This window comes from Eumetopias jubatus, unplaced genomic scaffold (assembly GCF_037043125.1).
Source record: "Eumetopias jubatus isolate StellerSeaLion01/CBP00866 unplaced genomic scaffold, mEumJub1_p1.0 scaffold_6, whole genome shotgun sequence".
In the NCBI taxonomy this organism is placed as follows: domain Eukaryota; kingdom Metazoa; phylum Chordata; class Mammalia; order Carnivora; family Otariidae; genus Eumetopias; species Eumetopias jubatus.
The window spans coordinates 132,223,190-132,238,664 of NW_028274812.1; the positions used below are offsets into that span (position 1 = coordinate 132,223,190).

At 40.2% G+C, this 15,475-nt stretch overlaps 1 protein-coding gene across 1 annotated transcript; it reads left to right on the forward strand.

Moving 5' to 3' along the window:
• The first annotated feature begins 28 nt into the window (after positions 1-28).
• On the forward strand, positions 29-14,823 carry PAK1IP1 (PAK1 interacting protein 1). Its single transcript, XM_028107444.2, has 10 exons — positions 29-162; positions 2,608-2,773; positions 6,972-7,092; positions 7,168-7,242; positions 7,775-7,827; positions 8,407-8,552; positions 8,647-8,744; positions 12,926-13,025; positions 14,104-14,227; positions 14,375-14,823. The coding sequence occupies exons 1-10, from the start codon at positions 76-78 to the stop codon at positions 14,575-14,577; spliced, it is 1,173 nt and encodes a 390-aa protein (XP_027963245.1). The 5' UTR covers positions 29-75; the 3' UTR covers positions 14,578-14,823.
• Positions 14,824-15,475: the final 652 nt, after the last annotated feature.

Consider the following 15,475-nt stretch of genomic DNA (forward strand, 5'->3'; position numbering starts at 1 on the left):
CCCTACTTCCTCTGGCATCCGCTTTCGTCATTCTCAGCTGAGCGGGGCTCGTTGAAGAGGCACGTGCGCTGCTGAATGGAGCTGGTGGCTGGTTGCTACGAACAGGTCCTTTTTGGGTTCGCTATACACCCGGAGCCGGATGCAGGCGGCGACCACGAAGAGGTAAGAGGGTGCGCGGGTAAGTCTGGTCGGGTTCCCACACGGCGGAGGTAGGCACATCATCAGAGGTAAGTAAACACATTGGTCTCTTAGGGATTAATTGATGAATCAAACTTACAGTTTTGTTTTTTTAAAACATAGAGTAGGCATTTCATAAAACGAGATCATGTCTGTTGGTTTTAGTCGACATCCTGACCACTTTACAGGAAGGAAGCTGGCATTCCTGCCAACAGGCAAATGAGTCATAGGTTATGGATTTAAGCCTCGCTCCTGTAAATTGACAGCCAGTTTTCCGTGTTCAGGATTTAATGAAAGAACAGTTCGCCCTCTTACTGAGTTTTGTCTTGGAATTTTACAAATATTAGAGCTGGATCAGGATAAACTCCTCATTGATAAAAAGAGAAAAAAAAAAGTGTCCCGATTCATTCAGTATTTTTGGACCCTTTACCATGGGGCCGTTTATTGGCAGTGGAGTTACAGAGAAGCCAAAGGAATGGATCCAGTGCTAGACAGCTTGCCAACACAAGGAGGAGAGTAGAGGAGACAAATGCATGGAGAAAATTATAACAAAATAAAATATTTTTCTAGATGTGTGAGCAAAAAGCTTAAGTAAATTGCCGTTAGTGAAACAGGTAGTTAGGACATATCCAGGACTAGAAATAAGATCTCTTAACTTTTAACCCAGTAAATTTTTCCCTAAGCAAATCTACGAATCTCTTAGAAACCTATTTTTATCAGTACTTTATCAAGTCGAGGTGTCAGTCTTGAATGAACCAGGAAACTGGAAGTATGTAACTTGACTAGTTTTATTTATTTTGTTTCTACCTGGCTATTAATCTGCTTTTGGCTGAAAGGTGACATCTCTTGTATGCTTAAAGATGATGTTATTGATTGTGTTACTCATTCTAAAAAAGTTGCTCATTGTTCCAGACACATAGTAGTCCTCACAGCAACCCCCTGAGGCAGATACAGTTATCCGTGTTTTACAGATGAGCCTGAAATTGAGATCCCTTAAGTGACTTGCTCAAGGTCACACAGCTAATAATCGGGAGACCTGGGACTCAAGTTCCTAGCTGTCTCTGAAACACAAAGCTCTTAAACTGTCCACTACTACTGCTAAACCTAGACAGACAGTAGCTCAGATAATCAACATTCCTTCTGTAATATGCACAAGCGAAGGTTATTTTTGATTTATGGCCATAGCAGCCGCTAAGGAATATGTGCCTTTACTCAGAAGAGGCTCTCTTGATCCTGGTTGATGGAAGTAGTGTCTGTTGGTGTAGTTATTTAGAAGTATCTTTGCAGGGGCGCCTGGGTGGCTCAGTAGTTAAGCGTCTCCCTTTGGCTCAGGTCATGATCCCAGGGTCCTGGGATCGAGCCCTGCATCAGGCTCCCTGTTCGGTGGGAAGCCTGCTTCTCCCTCTCCCACTCTCCCTGCTTGTATTCCCTCTCTCGCTGTGTCTCTCTCTGTCAAATAAATAAATAAAATCTTTAAAAAAAAAAAAAATTATTTTGCAGTAACACATCTTAAGTGTGTTCAGAGAGGTGTGATGGGTTTTTTTTCCTTCTTCTTTGGTGTGTTTGTTTTGCTAATACGTCTTGATGCATCTCCTTCAATTTGAGGTGTGTATATGTATTCAGCTGTCAGTCATTCTTTGCACTCAACCAATCTCACTTATTCAATCAAAAGTTGCATTATCAATAACCATAGAGTTCTAGAGACCTCATCATTGGTCATTCTCTAGGGCTTATATTGGCACTAATGGAAGGAAGCATACTCTTCATTCTCTTTATTTTTCTTTATGAGACTTGTCATTAGGGGCACCTGGGTGGCTCGGTCATTAAGCGTCTCCCTTTGGCTCAGGTCATGATCCCAGGATCTGCCTGCCGCTCCCCCCCTTGTGCTCACTCTTTCTCTGACAAATAAATAAATAAAATCTTAAAAAAAAGACTTGTCATTGTACTCATCTGTGACGTATTTGTTTACTGTTTGTCTCTCCCACAGGGATGGCAGTTCTATTAGAATAAGGACTTTCTTTTCTTCACTGCTATGTATCAACTGTCTAAAACGGTGCCAAGCACATAGTAGTCACTTAGTATTTGAATGAATAAAATTCAATTCAAAATCTGAACATTTGAATGAATGAATTAGGTATGCAAGTCTCACATAAAAGTAAATATTAAGCAGTTAAGGATTTGGATAGGACCTTAAAGTAGTCTGTCTCCATAATTGTTTTGGAGTCATGATACCCAGCATTGCCTTCCGATTTCCTTGCTGCCTGCCTTCTTTCTCAGGTTCTTTGTTTTTCTTAATCTGCTATCATTGCATAATTTTTTCTCTCCGTTCGTAAGTATCTACTGGTAGTTTTCATGAGTTGTGGAACCGCTTATGTGTTTCTAGAAAACTGTGATACGATTGTGACATTGATTGTGTGTTTTACTCTTCAGCAAAAATGGACTCCTGTGGCTGACTTCACTCACCATGCCCACACTGCCTCCTTGTCAGCGGTGGCTGTAAATAGTCGTTTTGTAGTCACTGGGAGCAAAGATGAAACAATTCACATATATGACATGAAAAAGAAGATAGACCATGGGGCTCTAGTGCATCACAATGGTGAGAACATTATATCCTTTAAGATAACGTTGAAGTATCATTACTTTACAATTTGACTTCAGTTGAACAATTTATTAGGTGTCTATTATGTAGCAGGTTCTGTGCTAGGGAATACAGAAATGAGAAAAGTGTGTTTTTTTTTTTTTTTTTTATCATTATGTTCTTCATAGTCCATATTGGGAGACAGAAGGGAGGCACTTCACTCACTCTGGGGGCAGTGGGAGGAAGTGACTTTTCACTGACAACTTCCCCAAAATGACATCTGACTGAATTGTCTTAAAAGAGGAGTACCACTTGTTAGCTAGGCAGGAGAAAGGGCATTCCAGGCAGAGCAAGAAGCATGAGGAGCACAGGAACAGCCTCATGTTGATAGCTAACTTTATTGAGGGAGTACCACGTGCCCAGCAGTGTGCCAAGAAACTACACTTGTACCTTCAGTTCATAGAAGAGAAAACTGAGATTCAATGATGTTAAGTTGACATACCCACAGTTACAAAACAATGGAACTAGACTCAAACCTAGGTCTAGAGCCCATCTTTTTAACTGCTGTGTGCATAGAGAACTAACCAAGTCGGTATTATGAGAAGGTTAAAACAGAGGTTGGGTGACTGGAGAAGTAGATGGGCTGGGTCCTGGGTGGTCCTTGAGAAGAAGAGGTTAGGGATTGAATGGGAGGGAGGGGCTGTGCGGGCTTGAGGAAAGTGCTGGCATCCGGGATATGAGAGAGATGCTGACCAAGAACAAGCAAAAGACTGATGAGAGTCTGCCTGATTGAAGTTGGAGGCTCTGGATTGAGTTAACATGCGTTTGCAGTAAGCTACTGGCATTTTTATGGGGAGCAGAAAGCTACTTGGTATGTGCAATAGGTGGATTGATATATAAAGGAATTCAAGATTTTGGTGAAAGAAGAGGTTGTTGGTCTAGAGAAAATGGGGTGTGAAGAGTCTACAGATCTCTGAAATAAAAGAGCAGATGGACTGTGAATGAAGGGGGCATGAATGGGCTGGTGAGTGGTGAGGTTGTGGGCAGAGGTGTGGCCCTTAAGAGTTCAAGAGTTGTAATGTGGAGCAGCTCTAGGTGGTAACTGTGTCTGGGGTGTTAGGTATGAGGGACTAAACCAGAGAGGCAAAGGCCACTAGAGTTGAGGTCGGGGCTGGTGATTCTCAAGTCATGACTGGGTTTTCTACAGTGATAGTGAGTTGTCCAGGATAGTGGTAGGATCAACAAGTAGGGAGACTAAATAGGTGAGTTTTTTTTCCAGTATTGAACATTACGGTGTTTTTATTGTATTTTCCCAGGGACACTCTGCTAAGGATGTTGGTTTCCTGCAGTTAAAGGCAGATGAGACCACTATGCATTTGTTCTAGCAGTAAATTTGGAGTGGTCAGTGTCTTTTTTAGGTCCTTAGCTACTTTGACAAGCATTTTCCTTTTCAACAGAAGCTAGGCTTTGAGTGAATTCAGCATATATTCCTTTTCCATTCTGTCTCCTGATCCCAGTTCATGCAAGAAAGTCTTCTCTTTCCCTTGGGCATGGAAGAAATAAGTTAAACAAATATGGTCTGCCTAGAGCCACTGGTTCAGGTGTTCCCCAACAGGAAAAGGACTGACTGAGAAGGAGTTTGGATGGGGATGAAGTATGGTTCCTAATTTCCTTTATTCCTTGTTTAACTCCTGTTTGTTTGGGTTTTTTCAAGATTTTTTTTTATTTATTAGCACGTGAGGTGGGGGGGCAGAGGGAAAGGGAGAAGCAGACTCCCCCCCGCCCCGCCCCAAGCGGGGAGCCCGATGTGGGCCTCAGTCCCAGACCCTGATACCATGACCTGAGCTGAAGGCAGATGCTTAACTGACTAAGCCACCCAGGTGCCCCTAACTCCTGTTTTTCTAACAGTTGGTAAAAATAAGCTCTTTTCCAGAGTAGGAAATAGGATAATAGAAAAGAGGAAAATGGGTAAAGACGGCTAAAGACTCCCACTTTGATAAAGTCGTATGTAACCCCATATATTATTAGTGCTTTTTGGGACAAAGTTATTCATCAAAGATCTTTGACTCTTTCAATATAAAGGACAATGTAAAGGGTTGAGTAGGACGTGGCAGGTGAACAGCAGTGACCCCAGGGTTTATACCCTTATTCTGAAAAGGACAAAATAGTAAACATTTAGGCTTTATGTCTGTATGTTTTCGGTTTTGATTACTCAGCTCTGCTTTTGTGGTGTAAAAACAGCCATAGACATTTTGGAACTGAACAAGGGAGTCTGTGTTCTAGTAAAACTGCATTTATGAAAACAGGCCACCAGCCAGGTGTGGCTTACAGGCAGTAGTCTTTTGATCACTGAGCTATAGGGCAGTTAAGTTGGGTGACAGACTTCAAAGGATAGGGAATTTTACTTGAGGGTAAATGTATAATGATGTGCATTGCTTTTGGGAATTAAAAGAATGCTGGGTTCTTCTATCACCTTACCTCCTTACAGCGAGGTTTATATTTGAGGACAGTGAATATGTATGTCTCCCAATCCCAGGAGCTGTGGGAGAAATTCATGGGAGATTCAGGCTTTAGTTTGGGCAGAGGGGAGTGGAATGGTTTTTTTTTTTTTTTAATTTTTTTATTGTTATGTTAATCACCATACATCATTAGTTCTTGATGTAGTGTTCCATGATTCATTGTTTGTGCATAACACCCAGTGCTCAACGCAGAATGTGCCCTCTTTAATACCCATCACCAGGCTAACCCATCCCCCCACCCTCCTCCCCTCTAGAACCCCCAGTTTGTTTCTCAGAGTCCATAGTCTCTCATGGTTCGTCTCCCCCTCCGACTTACTCCCTTTCATTCTTCCCCTCCTGCTATTTTCTTCTTTTTCTTTTTTCTTAACAAATGTTGCATTATTTGTTTCAGAAGTACAGATCTGTAATTCAACAGTCTTGCACAATTCACAGCTCTCACCATAGCATATACCCTCCCCAATGTCTATCACCTAGCCACCCCATCCCTCCCACCCCCCACCACTCCAGCAACCCTCAGTTTGTTTCCTGAGATTAAGAGTTGCTCATATCAGTGAGGTATTATGATACTTGTCTTTCTCTGATTGACTTATTTCACTCAGCATAACACCCTCCAGTTCCATCCACGTCGTTGCAAATGGCAAGATCTCATTCCTTTTGATGGCTGCATAATATTCCATTGTGTATATATACCACATCTTCTTTATCCATTCATCTGTCGATGGACATCTTGGCTCTTTCCACAGTTTGGCTATTGTGGACATTGCTGCTATAAACACTGGGGTGCACGTACCCCTTCGGATCCCTACATTTGTATCTGTGGTAAATACCCAGTGGTGCAATTGCTGGATTGTATGGTAGCTCTATTTTCAACTTTTTGAGGAACCTCCATACTGTTTTCCAGAGTGGTTGCACCAGCTTGCATTCCCACCAACAGTGTAAGAGGGTTCCTCATGGAGCGTTTTGTGAAGTTGAAAAGATACAGGAAAATTTGTGAACCATGGAAGGGAGATTACAGAGGGCATAGTTGAATAGTGGAACAAATTATAAAATTGTTCTAATAAATTTTTAAAGATTTTAAATTTTTTTAAATTAAGTTTTTTTAAATTTTATTTTTAAGTAATCTCTACACCCAGTGTGGGGCTTGAACTCGCAACCCCGAGATCAAGAGTCATATGCTCTACTAACCGAGCCAGCCAGGTGCCCCTCTAATAAATTCTTATGACAGTGAATGAGAACTGTGTACAAATCAAAAGCAGGTCTGGAGTGATAATAATTGGATTGTGGGTGATTGGGTCACTAACTCAGTTTCGAAAGTAGAAGTCATATGGCTGTACATCTTGGTTTGTTCCCCAGATTAGCTGGTTTTCTGGTTGGTTTTGTTTGACTTCTACTCAAACAATCCTAGCCAGCCATCTCCTAAATTTATGATTATGGAGATACAGAGCCAGAAAGTGAACTGATTAGCTCTGTGTCTACAACTAGAGAAATTCTGCTGAAAATATTTGCATAGCCCTGAAACTGTATGTTCTAATGTGTTCTAATGTGAAAAAAATGAATCTCTTCACCTAAGACTTTAAGGTATATTTCAGTAATACTAAGACCTTAGATGTTTACTTGCCACAGCATAACCTTCAAACCAGAAATGGAGTTTGCATTCAAAATGAATATTAAGTTTGCCTATCTTGGTTTTTCCACAGGCACAATAACTTGCCTAAAATTCTACGGCAACAGGCACTTAATCAGTGGGGCAGAAGATGGACTCATTTGTGTGTGGGATGCAAAGAAATGGGAGTGCCTGAAGTCCATTAAAGCTCACAAGTGAGTGTAGCCCTTTCCTGTTGGCGGTCTCTAGGTGTTAGTCAAGTTGGGGGCTAACTGTTGGTTTCCTTTTAGAGGACATGTCACCTTCCTTTCCATTCACCCGTCCGGCAAGTTGGCCCTGTCCGTGGGTACGGATAAGACGTTAAGGTAAGTCGTTAATGCTGAGAGCATCTTTTCTAAGTTGTGGTCTTTGTTCTCCAGGGACAACAGGAAGCTACCATCAGGGTATATTTTAGTATAATAATTAGATTCATTTTCTGTCTCATCTCATGGCTGTCAGCTATTTAAAGGTATTGCAGTACAAGAAAGATGGAAAGCTAGTGAACCTTTCACAGTGGTAGAGAAAAAATGACAAGCTTTGCGTTCACATGTACACCGTACATCCTAGTCATTATAAACTGTGAAGTGAAGAGGATGGTGGTCCTAAAAGCAAATGTTTTAGGAAGTGAAATATTTGGAGAATATATTAAACATTTTAAGTATGTGAAAGGGGTCTAGGAATGGATGAGTTGATCTTGCTTGATAGTAAATATTTCCAGTGTTGCTGTAAGAAACATGATCATTCTAACTAGCTGTCTGTTGTAGTAAATTGTTCTTTGAGTAGGTCTTCATTATGCTTCCCTTTACACCTAGTAAAAGTTAGTGATCATGCCATAAGTGAGCTTCCTGTGTTTTGCAGAACGTGGAATCTTGTAGAAGGAAGATCAGCATTCATAAAAAATATAAAACAAAGTGAGTACTTTTATTTGAAATGTTTTTTATAACTTGATGGAATATGAATATATATACATACATATACACCTTTATTTCTCTGCATGATGGTGGTTACCTCCTAGGGCAATGATTTAGGTTATTTTCCCATTTTTATTTTATTTATTTAATTTTAAAGATCATTTATTTGAGAGAGCACAAGCCGGGGGAGTGGCTGGCAGAGGGAGAAGGAGAAGCAGGCTCCCTGCTCAGCAGGGAGCCTGATGTGGGGCTTGATCCCAGGACTCAGGGATCATAACCTTAGTCGAAGGCAGACACTTAACTGACTGAGCCACCCAGGTGCCCCCTTTCCTTTCCCATTTTAGATTGGAATTCTTACCATGACTGTGTCACCTACCAGGTCTATGACTTAATGATGCTTTTGAATCCAGTTTGTTTTCTAAAACTTAACTTGCAAAATATGTACCAAAAGTTCGTTGTGAAGGTTAAATAGGGTCTTGGATGTGAAAATGCATGGTGCAACTATTTGTTCTTTTTATTACTACTCTAATCATTTCATTTCTTATTTATGAAATAAAGCTTTGTGTTTTTAACTTACAGATGCTCACATAGTGGAATGGTCCCCAAGAGGAGAGAAATACATAGTTGTCATACTGAATAAAATAGATGTCTATCAACTTGACACTGCATCTGTTAGTGGCACCATCACAAATGAAAAGAGAATATCTTCTGTTACTTTTCTTTCAGTAAGTGGCCAGAAATCAGTGGTGGAATCTTAGTGCCTATGGTGATGGTTGGATTTGTTGATGACATTCTGGGTATTCTTTTTCTCTCTGCTAGGAGTCTGTCCTTGCAGTGGCTGGAGATGAAGAAGTTGTAAGGTTTTTTGACTGTGATTCACTAACATGCCTCTGTGAATTTAAAGCTCATGAAAACAGGTACTTTTTTTTTTTTATGCCAGTCTCTGTGTGTATGTATGTGTAGAGTCTTCAATAAATGTTACGTATGCAGTAGTTTCATAAAGCAGGGTACATGTTTTCTCATGAACAACTGCAGAGATAGACATTTCCACATATATATGATTTCTGGAGTGTGCGAGGATGGTGGAAATGTCTTCTTGGCCTTAAAGTGGGGAAGTTGGCATCAGGGCTAGTGATTGCACAAGATATTTGTCCAGTAATACTATTAAACTTGGGGCCTGAAATCAACCAAATTTGACGAGGAACAAAGAAATTAAACAGTCGAGCTTTGCCAGGACCTCTCTTGTCCTTTCACTCTATGCCCCTTGTCCACTTCTTCCCTCTTTGTACACTAGTTGTTTTTCCTACAGGAGAAATATGTGACAGTATTGACTTCTGTTTTGTGCCAGTCTTTCTTAACCTGTTACTGCTCGCTGTACTTCTAGGGGTAGACACTGATTCTCAGAGTAAACGGCCAAGTGACTTGGCCAAGATTACCCCACTGTTGGGTGAGGGAACTGGGACCCAAATCCAGTTCTATCTGCCTCTGCTTTCTCTACTAGTTTGGAAAAGGTGATAATGTACAGTTATACTTTAATATGCCTCATTTGCATGTTCTATGTCTTCCATAAGTCCTAGTTTTTATTTTCTAAATAATTCTCTCTGCATAGTCTGAGTATTACCAGTGTACAGGCCCTGTTTATTTCCTGCATTGAGAAGTGTTCATTGAAGACCATTTCAAATGTACTAGTAAAACTGGAACACTTAAGATAACACTTCCTATATTTTGCCGTTCATCCATTCATTTAACAGGTATTCTTGAGAATCCATTAAGAACTGCACTAAGTTTTTAAATGATGAACAAAAAAGACAAGGGCTTGCATTTGTGTTTCTTGTTAGTGGAATAACAGACAGATGATAAACATGTAAGCAGATAATTATAACAGGAAGGAAACAGAAAGGGGTGCCTTGAGAATGACAGTGGTGACTTAGTATGATCGGGGAAGGGGGAGGGTGGGACTTCACAGATGAAGACAGCTGTTTCTAAAGAGAGGAGAGAACGGCAGGCATAGTGCACCTGAGGGAGGAAGGAGCTGGGTGTATTTTAGCAACAGATGAAAGAGCTTTGTGCAGAGTGAGCCAAACGGTGCATGGCCTTGTAAACTGGTAAGGAGTTTAGATTTTATACCGAGGGCCTTTGTAGATTTTGTTTTGTTTATTTCTTACTATGGAAAAATTTAAAGGCATACAGACCAGTTTAAGGAAGCAACCCCCATAGACCCACCACCCAGCTTCAGCAGTTGTCCGTTTATAGCCAGACTTGCTTTATATACGTCCCCAGCCCCTTCCTCCTGTCCTGTGTTATTTTTAGAAGGATCCTGTTTTGTAGGATTTTAAGCCTGGGAGTAACATGATTTGATTCATAATTTTAGCCACTTAGGCTACTTGGTAGTCTAGAAGAACAACGGCAGTAGCTTGGACGAGGGTGGTGGCACTGGAGGTGAGAGAGATAGGTGTGTAGGCGGAAGCCATGGTTCATCTCTGTTGTTCTATTTGTCTCTTCATCCTGAACTTGGAGTCTCTTGAGATTAGGGACTTAAGTATCTTCATTTCCTTTATGATAACTTAATTATAGTTATCATGATCATCTTTTTGACTTTTTTTTAATTTAAATTCTGTTAATTAACATCTAATGTATTACTGGTTTCAGAGGTACAGGCCTGTGATTCATCAGTCTTATATAACAGTGCTCATTACATCACGTGCCCTCCTTAATGGGCATCACCCAGTTACCCCCCTCCCCTGCAGCAACCCTCAGTTTGTTTCCTATGCTTAAGAGTTTCTTATGGTTTATCTCCCTCTCTCGTTTCATCTTGTTTCGTTTTTTCCTCTCTTCCCCTATGATCCTCTGCCTTATTTCTTAAATTCCACATATCAGAGCATATGATAATTGTCTTTCTCTGATTGACTTATTTCGCTTACCATAATACTCTCTAGTTCCATCCATGTCGTTGCAAACGGCAAGATTTCAGTTTTTTGATGGCTGTGTAATATTCCATTGTATATTATATATACCACATCTTCTTTATCCATTCATCTGTGGATGGACATCTGGGCTCTTTCCATAGCTTGGCTATTGTGGACATTGCTGCTATAAACGTTGGGGTGTAGGTGCCCCCTCAGATCACTACTTTTGTATCTTTGGGGTAAACACCCAGTAGTGCAATTGCTGGGTCGTAGGGTAGCTCAGTTTTCAACTTTTTCAGGAACCTCCATACTGTTTTCCAGAGTGGCTGTGCCAGCTTGCATTCCCACCAACAGGAGGGTAGGAGGGTTCCCCTTTCTCTATGTCCTCACCAACATCTGTCATTTCCTGACTTGTTAATTTTAGCAATTCTGACTGGTGTGAGGTGGTATCGCATTGTGGTTTTGATTTGTATTTCCCTGATGACAGGTGATGTGGAGCATTTTTTCATGTGTCTCTTGGCCATTTGGATATCTTTGGAGCAATGTCTGTTCAAGTCTTCTGCCCATTTCTTGATTGGATTATTTGTTCCTTGGGTGTTGAGTTTGATAAGTTCTTTATAGATTTTGAATATTAGCCCTTTATCCGATTTGTCATTTGCAAATATCTTCTTCCATTCTGTCGGTTGTCTTTGGGCTTTGTTGACTATTTCCTTTGCTGTGCAAAAGCTTTTTATATTGATAAAGTCCCAATAGTTCATTTTTGCCCTTGTTTCCCTTGCCTTTGGAGACGTGTCTAGCAAGAAGCTGCTGTGGCCAAGGTTGAAGAGGTTGCTGCCTGTGTTCTCCTCTAGGATTTTGATAGATTCCTATCTCACATTTTTAGGTCTTTTATCCATTTTGAGTCTATTTTTGTGTATGCTATAAGAATGGTCCAGGTTCATTCTTCTACGTGTGGCTGTCCAATTTTCCCAACACCATTTGTTGAAGAGACTGTCTTTTTTCCACTGATATTCTTTCCTGCTTTGTCAAAGATTAGTTGACCGTAGAGTTCAGGGTCCATTTCTTGATTTTCTATTCTGTTCCATTGATCTTTGTGTCTGTTTTTATGCCAGTACCATACTGTCTTGATGATTACAGCTTTGTAATAGAGCTTGAAGTCTGGAATTGTGATTGATGCCACCAGCTTTGGTTTTCTTTTTCAACATTCCTTTGGCTATTTGGGGTCTCTTCTGATTCCATACAAATTTTAGGATTATTTGTTCCAACTCTGTGAAGAAGGTTATTTTGATAGGGATTGCATTGAATGTGTAGATTGCTCTGGGTAGCATAGGGGTTTTTGTTTGTTTAAGATTTTATTTATTTATTTGACAGAGAGAGAGTGTGAGCACAAGTGGGGAGTGGCAGGCAGAGTGAGAGGGAGAAATAGGCTCCCAATGTGGGGCTCGATCCTCATGACCTGAGCTGAAGGCAGACGCTTAATCAACTGAGCCACCCAGACGCCTTTAGGTAGCATAGACATTTTAGCAATATTTTGTTCTACCAATCCATGAGCATGGAACGTTTTTCCATTTCTTTGTGTCTTTCTCAATTTCTTTCATGAGTGTTCTATAGTTTTCTGAATACAGATCCTTTGCCTCTTTGGTTAGGTTTATTCCTAGGTATCTTAATGGTTTTGGGTGTAGTTGTAAATGGGACCAGCTCCTTAATTTCTTTTTCTTCTGTTTCATTGTTAATGTGTAGGAATGCAACTGATTTCTGTGCATTGATTTTATATCCTTCCCCTTTGCTGAATTCCTATATGAGTTCTAGCAATTTTGAGGTGGAGTCTTTTGGATTTTCCACATAGAGTATCACGTCATCTGCTAAGAGCGAGAATTTGACTTCTTTGCCGATTCAGATGCCTTTTTTTTCTTTTTGTTGTCTGATTGCTGAGGCTAGGACTTCTAGTACTATGTTGAACAACAGTGGTGATAGTAACGGTTGATAGTCCATTTTTATCTTGGAATTTGGACCCTGAAAAGGACTCACTCATGGGAATGTGAAGCATAGTTAGATTTTAGCACTGCTCCTTAAGCAGTTTGGAAGCACTTGGAACATCGAAAAATCAAGAGACTATGTGCATAGAAGCTTTATGACAATATCAAACTATCTGGGAAAAAGGAGCCTTTATGGTGTTCATATTTCTATTCTAGGATAAAAGACATGTTCAGTTTTGAAGTTCCAGAGCATCATGTTGTTATTACAGCATCGAGTGATGGTTTCATCAAAATGTGGAAGCTTAAGCAGGATAAGGTCAGTGTCTTAACACAATATAAATGTACTTTAATGCAAGTCTTACTACCAGTATTGCTTTGAGTTAAGGAAGGTGGACTGTTTTTCAAGGCAGAAATCTAAATAAACTTAAAGTCTCTTCCATGCGTGGTTGATATTCGTAGTTTTAAAGTTAGGCTTCCAAGAGCTACCTTGGGGGTTGGTATTGGTGAGTCTGAGCTGGCAGGGTCCCAGAACTCCTGCTTTTTCAATCAGAAAAGTGCTGCTTTCTTCTCTCTTGTTTGTATCGATGTTCTCTGTAAGATTTTGTTACATTTAGTAATGTTACTGCCATTACTAAAAATTTGAGAAAATTACTGATTGATAATGGCACTAACAATAGTTTTGAACCAGATAATTGGAAAATTAAATTCCCTTCAGTAGTCTCACTCTTACAGACCCTCTTGGTTTATTATTCTTGATTGTCTCTTTATAGACAATTCTGTGAATGTGGTTTGTTGAGTGTCTGTGCAAGGTTCTCTGTTAAAACCTAGAAATGAACAAGACATGGTCCTTTTCCTTAGTGAATTTACAGTTTCTGAATACTTAGAAACAAGTTCTGTGAAGGACATAGTCAAACCAAACATGAATCAAGATAATAGATGTCTTCTAAGCAGCATGTTTTATTCTCAGGAAAATAATATAACTTTTAAATCAAAAACTTAAAATTCCAACTGCCTGACTCAGTCAGAAAAGTATGCAACTTTTGATCTTGGGGTTGTAAGCTCAAGCCCCACGTTGGGTGTAGAGGTTACTTAAAAAAATAAAATCTTGGGGCGCCTGGGTGGCTCAGTCGTTAAGCGTCTGCCTTTGGCTCAGGTCATGATCCCAGGGTCCTGGGATCCAGCCCCGCATCGGGCTTCCTGCTCAGCGGGAAGCCTGCTTCTCCCTCTCCCACCCCTGCTGCTTGTGTTCCTTCTCTCGCTGTGTCTCTGTCAAATAAATAAATAAAATCTTTAAAAAAAAAAAAATCTTAAAAAAATAATAAGTTCACTTGATTAAGGAAAAAGAAATTATTGAAAATTCCCCTATGTTATCATCAATTTTTCTTCTGTTTTAGAAAGTTCCCCCATCTTTACTCTGTGAAGTAAAAACTAATGCCAGACTGACATGTCTTGGAGTGTGGCTAGACAGAGTGACAGACACACAAGAAAGCCTGCCTTCAGCTGCAGAGCCTTCTCCTGGTAAGTGAAAGTCATCATTTTTAGAAAATTTGTTAGCTCTTGAATTGTTGAAATGGAGGAGATTCGGGTAACTTCACTTTATTGTCAGCCGTGTTTATTTCAAGAGGGGAAAGGCGGTCTTTAAATGTACTGTCTCTTGTGTTTTAGTGAGTAAAGAACAGTCCAAAATCAACAAAAAGGAAGCTGGCAATGTAGTGCAGGAAGAAGAAAGGCAGTCCATACCTAACGCAAAGAAATGTGATTTAACTGGTGATAGTAATAAGCCAACGAAAGGAAATACCCCGGTGTCAACCAAGAAGAGGAAAATGGTAGAAATGTTGGAAAAAAAGAGAAAAAAGAAGAAAATATGAATGACACAGTGAATCCCACATTTCTCTTATGAGAACTTCTTAGATGGAATCATTTCAGATGTACCCTTCCCCTCCCCCCCCAAGTAAAAGCTAGAAATTTCTTCTTTTGGAGAAAATGTACAGCTTAAAAAAAACAACACTTTTATGTGTTTATTTTTTTTTAACAGTGGTGAAACTATTTTTGGTAGTCAACATTTTATTAATTATATATCATGGTGATACATACTATGTTAATGTGTAATATTGATTTTTACTATTGTATAAAGCAAATAAAGATCTTTTCAAAATATTGTAGTTTAAAATATACACAGTTTTGTTTTTTGTTTAAAGATTTTATTTATTCACTTAGCAAGCAAGCACGAGTAGGGGGAGGGAGAAGCAGGCTTCCCACTGAGCAGGGAGGCTGGTGTGGGGCTCTATCCCAGGACCCTGAGATCATGACCTGAGCCGAAGGCAGATGCTTAACGACTGAGCCACCCAGGTACCCCTAAAATATACACGGTTTTTTTTGTCTTGTTTTTGTTTTTTTTAAAGATTTTATTTATTTATTTGACAGAGACACAGCAAAGAGAGGGAACACAAGTGGGGGAGTGGGAGAAGGAGAAGAAGGCTTCCTGCGGAGCAAGGAGCCCAATGCAGGGCTCGATCCCAGGACCCTGGGATCATCACCTGAGCTGAAGGCAGATGCTTAACGACTGAGCTACCCAGGTGCCCTCCAAGGTTTTTTTCATCTGTTTCAGGCCAACAAAAATTCACTTAGTTAATCTAACAAAGATAGCCTTAAATTCAGCCTGTTGATTATAATCTTGTCATCTCATTTTATTCCTCAGTAGATTTCCTGGGTGTTTTGAAAAGACACCTTAATAGAGGATTCGTAGATTTGAATTAGCTGACTGGA